At 43.2% G+C, this 8,852-nt stretch overlaps 1 protein-coding gene across 2 annotated transcripts in view; it reads right to left on the bottom strand.

The window, feature by feature from the left end:
- Nucleotides 1-427: 427 nt before the first annotated feature.
- Nucleotides 428-8,852, bottom strand: part of dclk1a (doublecortin-like kinase 1a) — a 62,804-nt gene continuing 54,379 nt past the window's right edge. Inside the window, exons 14-24 of one of the 2 annotated variants that reach the window (XM_008277370.1) lie at nt 8,420-8,501; nt 7,363-7,535; nt 6,685-6,804; nt 4,822-4,968; nt 3,636-3,769; nt 3,312-3,389; nt 3,040-3,136; nt 2,855-2,935; nt 2,645-2,758; nt 2,350-2,423; nt 428-485 (exon numbers count right to left, since the gene is read on the bottom strand). In XM_008277370.1, the coding sequence (XP_008275592.1) occupies nt 428-485; nt 2,350-2,423; nt 2,645-2,758; nt 2,855-2,935; nt 3,040-3,136; nt 3,312-3,389; nt 3,636-3,769; nt 4,822-4,968; nt 6,685-6,804; nt 7,363-7,535; nt 8,420-8,501 (1,158 nt within the window). Of the gene's footprint in view, nt 486-2,349; nt 2,424-2,644; nt 2,759-2,854; nt 2,936-3,039; nt 3,137-3,311; nt 3,390-3,635; nt 3,770-4,821; nt 4,969-6,684; nt 6,805-7,362; nt 7,536-8,408; nt 8,502-8,852 lie in introns of both variants that reach the window. The other variant, XM_008277371.1, reaches the window with a different exon arrangement.

Below are 8,852 nucleotides of genomic sequence, written 5' to 3'. Positions count from 1 at the left end.
TTTTATTTTTTTTTTTGTTCTTCCCTCCTCAGTTTTTCAATGTTCACCCCCAGCATCATGGTGAAAGAGCGTGGGGAAGCGGACGCCTCCTCTTCCTCCTCCTCCGCACAGAGGGAGGAGCTGGATGAGGATTCTCCCTCCTCGCTTCCTGCTCTTCTTGCACACCTTTTATCCTCTTCCTCCCCCTCCTCCCCTCGGCCTCCGCTCTAGAAGGGCGAGTTGGGGGAGCAGACGGTGCTGGCTGAGCTGATGGAGATGTCATCAGATGGGGGGCTTAGGGCCGGGGAGGGGTCAGAGCACGTGTCGGGGGTCAGAGAGGGAGGGGCCAGGGGCAGGCCGGGGAGGCAACTGGGAGGCTCCGCTCGGAGTGTTTTTGTTGTTGTTGTTACTGAATTCACAGTCTGCATCGTCTGCAAAGGCAGCGGCTTCACATCCGGGTGGCGTCCTCGTCTGAGAATCTGCCCCTCCTTATCAAGAGAGGTGGCCTGAAAGAAATGGGAACAGGAGAACATTATGATTAGATCCTCTGATGGAGGAGCACAGTGGATAATCCGGTATGGAGGACCAGGCGTGCTTTGCACATGTTTGTTAAAGCTGGAGTAGGCAGAAGTTTTTGGTGTTGTTGGGTAAAAATTCTTTAGAAACCTTTTAGCAAATTGTTACAGAGCTCCGAAAGGGACATGGAGAAAGAAAAAAACGGAAAGGAATAGAAAAAAAAATAGGCGTCTGTGTAAAATGTGGGTGGGTGTCCTCCACTGTCATTTGTCCATACTGCCAAAAAGACCCAGAAGTACATATACCTATGGGTTTCTTCTTCTTCTTCTATTGATTTGGCGATTGGCATACAAAGTTCAGGTGCATTACTGCCACCTACTGGACTAGAGTTACCTGTAGTTTTGCAAGATCCCGAGAAAGATCTTGCAAAAGATACCTCTATTTTTTTGTCCTCTCGCTGTTTTTCTTTCTTTCTCCATGTCTCCGTAAATTGTAATTCAACTGATCTGAGAGGAAACTAGACTCCTGCACCTCCTCCTAACTCTGTTTTAGAAAGTCTAGTGTGTGACGGGAGATTTAGGCCAATCATGTCTTTTCACACAGATCAGGTGATAGTGGTGGCGCAGTGGGATTTTCACTCTGGAGGGTGGGTTTTAAATCCCCTGTAAAGCCGTGGATGAATGTTGACTTTGTTTTTTTTAACATGTTTAAACCATGTGCTCATTTGGTGGGAGAAGGTCAGAGGATAGAGCTGTAGGTGGAGGGCTGTATTTTCAGATTCTACCAATTTTTTTCTGCCTTCATGCCTACCCCAGCTTTAAGTTGCTAACTGATATTTAACTGGACAGTCACAAGAGGAAGTAACAATAGCAAAAAGGGATTTTTAAACTAAACTTTTACTGTTGTGTCCCCTTTACTTTTCCTACTTGCTTTATTTTTTACTTACTGCAAAATCTGTTAAAATAGTTTGGAACTCAACAGTCAATGAGTTACATACTGTAGAGTTACCTGCACAATGGGGAAAAGCAGGAAAACTATTTAGAGTATTAAAAGGGAACTCAAAAAATTGGATTATTAAAGCATTCATTTAATAATTTTTTCAAGCCTGTTATTAAGTCCTCGTTTCAGTGTTCAATTCCTTCATCTTTCTAAGCATAAACTTCAAGGTCCTTCATAAATGAGTGGATGAAGTCACACAACAGGAGCAACGGGAGCTGAACAGCAAGCTTTGGTATTAGAGGAGGCAGCCAGGTGGGGAGCATCACATCAAGCAAAAACATCAAACAACTTAATGAGACAAGCAAGAGTGCAGGATTATTTCTTTGCAAAGGGAGCATTCACAAAGAAATAGTAAAAAGCAAAAAAATGAGTTAGTCTGTGAAAACCATAGCAACCGTTTTTTGTTTTTTTTTATTTACTCAAAGACATACTTCTGTAGGGCGTGCACAATGACGACATTTAGGAGAATCATTCACAAGGATAATGCTGAGGATGAAACGCACGCCCTTATTCACAGAAAAAGGCAGAAATCCAGGCGACGCTGCTAAACAGTCGCACAACACAGAAAGCACGGTCTTAGCGAAAGACAGACGACAACAGTAAATGCGAGTATGAAATCTGTGAGCACAACGAGGGAGGGATGAAAAGAAAGAAGCAAAAAGCCAAGCACAAAAAAAACGACAGAGCGGGGACAACACGAAGCTGTCAAAGCAGCACAGCAGCAGCCAGTCAGCAGGGCGACACGCAGGGAGGGAGGGGAGACATCAATTTCAGAGACACTATTTTGGTTTGTTTTGATTTCTCGCTGGTTTGTGAGCGTCTACCCAGTTGTGTCTCTATGGAAACCTGGCGTACCTTATCCAGTACATGGCCGGGTGCTGGTAGAAATCCAACGACCCAGATCTCTGCATAGAAAAGCTGTCATCCAGCTGAACACAAAGAGAAACCAGCACAATCAATCTAAAACACCAGTTCATTGGGAAACAGAAACACGATAAGACACAAACTTCTCTCAGAAAGCTGCGTTTGTCTTTCGAGGCAGAGCAAATAAACTGAGAAGAACCTCTGTAAAAACCAGCTCAGCCGAGAGTAATAGCTACAGCTTTAGATTGAACAAGTCGGTTTATGGGTGCTGTAGTTTCTAACTTACAGAAATGACTGACACTCCTGCAGTCGTGTCGCTGACCTTCGGATTGGTGTTGAAGTGTTTCTTTATCTTCCCTGCTACTGACAGCTGGTGGTCATTCTCACACAGACCCTCATCCTGCATCAGGTAAAGGAAGAAGAAGAAGTAAATGCTGTGTTCTTGTGAAAACAACAACTGAATATATATGTTGGAGATAGATGGACGTGTACTTACCGTGACCCAAGGGTGCTCCAGCACCTGGAGGGCGGTGTATCTCTGATCCACCTCCACCTCCAGCATGGATCGAATCAGCTCCTGCAGCACAAAGCAAACAGTGGTGAGTTTGTTTGTTTTTTTTCAACTCAAACATCCTCCAGACACAAACGGAGGGTGGATGCGGACATAAAGTTGATTTGCACCTTTGCTGTCTCTGACACGTTGTCCCAGTATGGTAGAGGGAATTCTAGCTGTCCCATAAGTATCTGATCGAAAAGCACTTCTTGATCATCACTGCTCCTGCAAGAAAAAAAAAAATCTTCATTGGTGTGTCTATCTTGACATAACAATGCTTTTGTCAATTCTGTCCACAGAAGTAAAGCTGCAATACTGTCACCAACCATACGGGGGACTCATGCACAACTTGAAGATTGACTTAAAAGCAGAAAAAAGTGATTTGTTGCTGTTAGCTTACCCTCGAAAGGGTGGGAAACCACACAGTAGGATGTAGGTGATGACTCCTGCTGCCCAGATGTCCACCTTAAGGCCATACCTGCACAAAGGCAAAGAAATGAGTTCAATGCAGCAGTAAATAAACAGGTTATCTTGCACAGCATTGCCTTAAAGACAACATTTCTGAGCAGTGATACAAAACATATTTCCTCTGCAACAACCATTCTAATTGCATGAAAACATGACTAATATGTTGGCCGTGAAACTGCATTACGACATTTAAGCGGTAGAGCCTGCAGTGGTGATTTGCCTACATAACTGCATCTCTGCGTCTGCTGCTGCTCACCCTGTTTCTGCGATGATTTCAGGTGCTACATATGTCGGGGTGCCGCAGACGGTGTAGAGGGGTCCGTCCACCATGGTCGCCAAACCAAAGTCTCCCAGTTTCAGGCTTTTGCTGCCATCTGCATGTTCGTACACCTGAGCAGACAGAAAACACCCGTTCTGTTAAAAATAGGATCTGCAATGAGATCAGCACGATCCCAGCGACACCCGCAAACAAACTGGGACCTTAAAGCTGCTATAACCGATATTTATACATTCACAGTTGTTCTAATTTTAACATGTGCGTGAAAGGGGTTGCTCTTAATAATTTGACTACGCTCATAGTGTTGTTTTTATCGATGGCAGGCAGCTGTTTTTGGCAAATAAATGATGTTAAACTCACAGTACTCTACCTGCGCTGCACTAAATGACAGACAGACAAAGTTAGTCATCAGCTGGAGGACACGGTGAAGCATTTAGCAGATATTTTAATCAGGCGTGGGTAGGGACCAACACGGAGCGAATGTTTGTGAGTGAATGCTCCATGTTTGCTGGATGTGTGGAAAGAACTATTTGCTGGCATGTTTTTGTAGCTTGTTTCCCCGAATGGGCCAAAAAATTACCTAATACAGGTTTAAAACTGAATAAATTCCTATCTGATGTCTAACCAACACTGTAAAAATGGCATATTTTATAGAGGTAACTTAGCTTTTCCACCTTTTACATGCATTTGTGATTAATCTCTATGTCAGGACTTCAAAAAATAAACACAGAATCACTCAATATTTCTTATCTAACTGATACGGTTGCAGAGTGAATAAGGGGAGACAGAGAGAGACAAGGAAAAAAGAAGCTGCACAGCCAGCAGGGGTGATTGTGCCAACTCGACTCGAGCTTTGGAGTGGAACGTTTTTTTGAAATATGGCTCGGCCATCGCTTGTAAGGACCGAGGAGGGGCAGCAGTTGGAGTAAGAGGACGAGAATGAGGAGTCTGACAGAAGGGAGAAAGAGGGAGGGAAGGCACAAATGAGGGAGGCTGGAGAAGGAGTGTGCAGGAGGTGTGAGGGCAGCAGGAATGACTCATCTTCTCCTCTCAGTGAGAGTCCAGAGTGACTGATATTACTTCCCTGTTCATTCAGAAAGAGGGGATGGGGAGAACTACACTGCGGCAAGTTATATGACCATGTGTGCAGTGTGTGTGAACTCACCAGCAGGTTTTCTGGTTTGATGTCTCTGTGCACAATGTTGAGGCTGTGGAGGTATTTGATGGCGTTGGCCAGATTGTAGAGCATGCCGCTGGCGTCTCTCTCTGTGTATCTGTTGGCGGAGGTGATGGCATCGAACAGATCTCCCCCCTGCGGACAAGTCATGATGGATGGGTGGGCTGTCAGTGTTAGGGAGGAATTTCACGGCAGTTTGTTTGGTGTCTTCACAGACACACAGACACACACACGCACACAGAGAACCTGACAGATTCACCTCCAAGTTTTCACAGTTGCTCGTCTTTTCTGCTGAAAAGAGTTTTTAGGCTAAAAAAAAAAAAAAGTTCATTTAGCGGCAAGTTGTTTTTTTTTTTGTCAGCTCAGCAGCTGGAGGGATCATCATTCCTTATTCCTCACCTTGATTGAAATGTATCCATCCGCTGTCTTTAATATTTCCTTTTCATTTGAATCTTTTTTTTTTTCATTAATTCATGCTCAACTCGTTTCTTTCTGGCTTTTTTCTCTGTCAGTCTCGTATTTTGCATTCTGTCTGAATCTCACCCGCCTCTTAGCGCTCTCATCCTCTGTGTCTCTCTCCCTGAGTGGACTAAGTGGAACAGCGGCTTAAAATAGGGCCGAATCTCTCTCTCTCTACCTCTCTCTCTCTCTCTCTCTGTCCCTCCTCCAGTGCAGACACACTGTCAGGGTTCGACCTGCACAGCGACAGTTGTTTAAATATGAGAGCTGTCAAATGCCACAGCTCAGCCTCTAACCACTGTATCCACAGCTCTCTACATCTACTGTGTGGGCTAAAGTATATGGACACTCGAGCCATGCATCTAAATGTGAAAGCACACACTTTAATGTACTCCTATAACACCCTCTACTCTTATTTGGGAGTTTCTCCTCTTCAGTCACTGGGAAATGAAGCCTGGCAACCAAAAAAAAAAAAAAGCTAGAAGGGTTTGGAGTCAGGCTTTTGTATGAAAAAATCAAGTTCTTCTGCACCTTCCTTAATAGGCATTACTTAGTCATGCTGAAATATTCCTTCCTTCCTAAAACTATCACTAAGTATTGTCTGAGCACATTATTGCTCAAAATTGCTCTAAAAATTAGCCTATAGGACAAACTCTGACTCATTTATAGTCATTTTTCTGTCAATCAATGAGCCTTGACCCTTTTAATGAATAAATGAAGTGAAACCGAAACAGGCAAAAGGAAGGAAGCTATGTGTATACTTTTTGCTATCTTCTGCAACATCTCCCTCCCTCTCCACCTCTCTGCTCTATCCTCCCCTATCAGCATATCTATCCGTCTCTCTCCTTCTCTCGTTCCTTGTCATTCTGCCAGTGACTCTTTCCACCTCATTCATCCACAGCCTCCTCTCGATCCTCCTACTTTGGACAAGCTCGCACGTACACACATTTCTCCCACAGATTGCCTCTCATCTATATTCTGTAGTACTCCACGCCACGGTACGAACAGATGGATCACATTCCTGGCTCCTGAATTATGCACAAACATTTCTTGACTCAGAAAGCAGGAGAGAGAATGAAGAATGTGACCACACGAGCGCTCGGGGGGCACAGACCGATTCTCTCGATCCCATACTGTGCCACTGCTTGGAATTCATCATTTGCTTCACTGGTTGAATGTTTGCTGCGCTGTTACTGTCACCATTTCTGCCTCTCTGCTCCTCCCTGTCCCTCGCAAATGTGACATAATGATCGCCATCATGTAGAAGAGAATGCCTCGGTCCATTATCTCAATTTGGCAAAAATATCCCAGCCTGTCCCTAACCAGAACAAATGGTGCACAAACATGTACAAAATAAACATGTAGCTTCGGTACACAAACATGGCCACACACCTTGACCAGCTCCATGACCAAGTAAAGTTCGTTGTAAGTGTCCACCTCCTCGATGAGTAAGACGATATTCGGATGTTTGACCCTGCGGAGGATGGCCACCTCGTTCTGGATCATGTGCTCCTAGCAGAATAAAAAAAGATTTTATATCCAAGCAGAACACATTTATCAAAGGAATCAAGTTTATCAGATGTCTGTCTGTATTGGCAGAAGTGTGCGGCTATAGTCAACTGCGGTATCATGGTGTACTGACACACACTGATTACCCCTTTACATCGCTGCAGAAAAAGTGAAACTACTTAATAGACTTGTGAGCTTAAAAATGCAGTGGACGGGTTTCATGTAAAATGCTCTTTTATGGGTAGAGAAAACTCTCTTGCTCTTGAGCTAATAAAACTCAAGTTAACTACTAAAAATATGATTGCATAAAGCCCTAAAAAGCTTCTTTTCTTAGTTGTATTGATGTTGGCGATGCTAACTAATATCCACAGTAGTCTTTTGTACTTTCAACACACATAATCTTATTTCTCTTAGTCAATTAACAGTTTTTCTTTTTGAGTGTAGTTGACTTGTACAGTGAACTTTTGCTGTTTCAGTCATATTTAGCAATTTCCCTGAGGTCTTGTACCGAAGGGATCAATAAAGTTTTATTCTATTCTTTTATTCTGTATGTTCCCTTACCTTGCCTCTGCATTTGCCCTTGTTGATGATCTTCAGAGCGTACTCCCGTCCTGTGGAGTGCTCCACACATTCCCGCACGACTGCAAAGTTCCCATCTCCTAACATCCGCCCCACCTTGTAGCGGTCTGATATGTAGGACGGCACAGTTGGAACCTCATCGACTAGAACCTCAGCTGCAGGGAGGAGGAACAAGGTTTAGAGCTGCTGAGGGACTCAGGAATCGAAACCAGTTTACACAAAACCAGCACGGTGTTTTGCTCACTTTTTTTCAGGTTTCAGAGGACGTAAAATCTTTTAAAAGTTTTGACTTTAATGGTGGATATTTAGTTTATATCTAACTGAACATAAAGGTGGGACTAATACAAGTATTTAGAGCTAAACAAAGAGTAAAGTACTTGTAAAAGGGCTTAATTTTATGAATAAGTACAGATAACATATTTTTCTATAATTAAAAAGCAAATTTTTTGTTGTATCTAAATCATTTAAACTTAAGATTTACAGTCAAATGGGCATCTAGTTACATCCCACGGTCGACATTTTGTCACAGTAATGCTCTGCAGAGTTCTCTGTAAATGGTAATCAAGCTGGCAAATAGAAAAGTTAATGCGGAACCAACTGGCAAATCAAAATGCAAATATATGCAATCAATGCTCAGTTATATAATATTTCATGAGATAGTTTATAACATTCAATAAGGTTCTCTGGACTTTCTTTAATTAAGTAAAGTCACAGATGAAAATATCAGATGATACTAGAGTGACCTGACCCAAAAGAGATTATTAAAGTTATTTCTTTAAAGTCTGTGGCTTCTGACTCATAACTTGTCATCTTTCACAAAAAGTTACGAGCACATCATTTTTTGCAGTGAGGTGGAGAGAAAGACACCAGACAGACAAGGGGAAAGGTGTGGAAAAAAAAAAAGAGGTGTTGAGAACAGGGTGTACAAATCAGATGCATCAAAGGTCACGGACATGATTCACACATGCATGATATTTGCAAGTCAAAGGCCTTCGCCCACAGAGGGACAGACGGGACACTGTTGTAACATTTTCCTCACCTTCAGTAACGAGTCCATCCCCGTCTTCCACCGAGCTGGAAACTTTCGCGGAAGACAGAGAGCTGGAAGAACCCTGGGACCCCTGCAGCAAAAAACAAAAAAAGAAACGGGGAGAGACAGGGAGCAGGGTGACAAGAGGAAAAAGACAAATATTTTAATCCGTGGTATTACCCAAAATAGCCTGTAATCCACTTCACACTGCACAAAATGCCACCACAGTCCCTTCTGCTGCACTCCCAGCCAAAACAAACATGCATGACCAAAAATAGACAAAGAGACATTGTGCAACTCGTCTCATCCTCAGAACATCCTTAAGTCTGTCTTTGTTTCTGCATAGCTGTATTGTGGCGCCCTGGCTTCTGTGTACACTGTGCTCATGAACAGATTTACTTAAGCCACTGATCTGAATGTAAACCAGTTACTTATTCAGCAA

This window comes from Stegastes partitus, unplaced genomic scaffold, assembly GCF_000690725.1.
Source record: "Stegastes partitus isolate 25-593 unplaced genomic scaffold, Stegastes_partitus-1.0.2 Scaffold96, whole genome shotgun sequence".
Classification (NCBI taxonomy): Eukaryota; Metazoa; Chordata; class Actinopteri; family Pomacentridae; genus Stegastes; species Stegastes partitus.
This window is presented reverse-complemented; position numbering and strand designations above follow the sequence as displayed.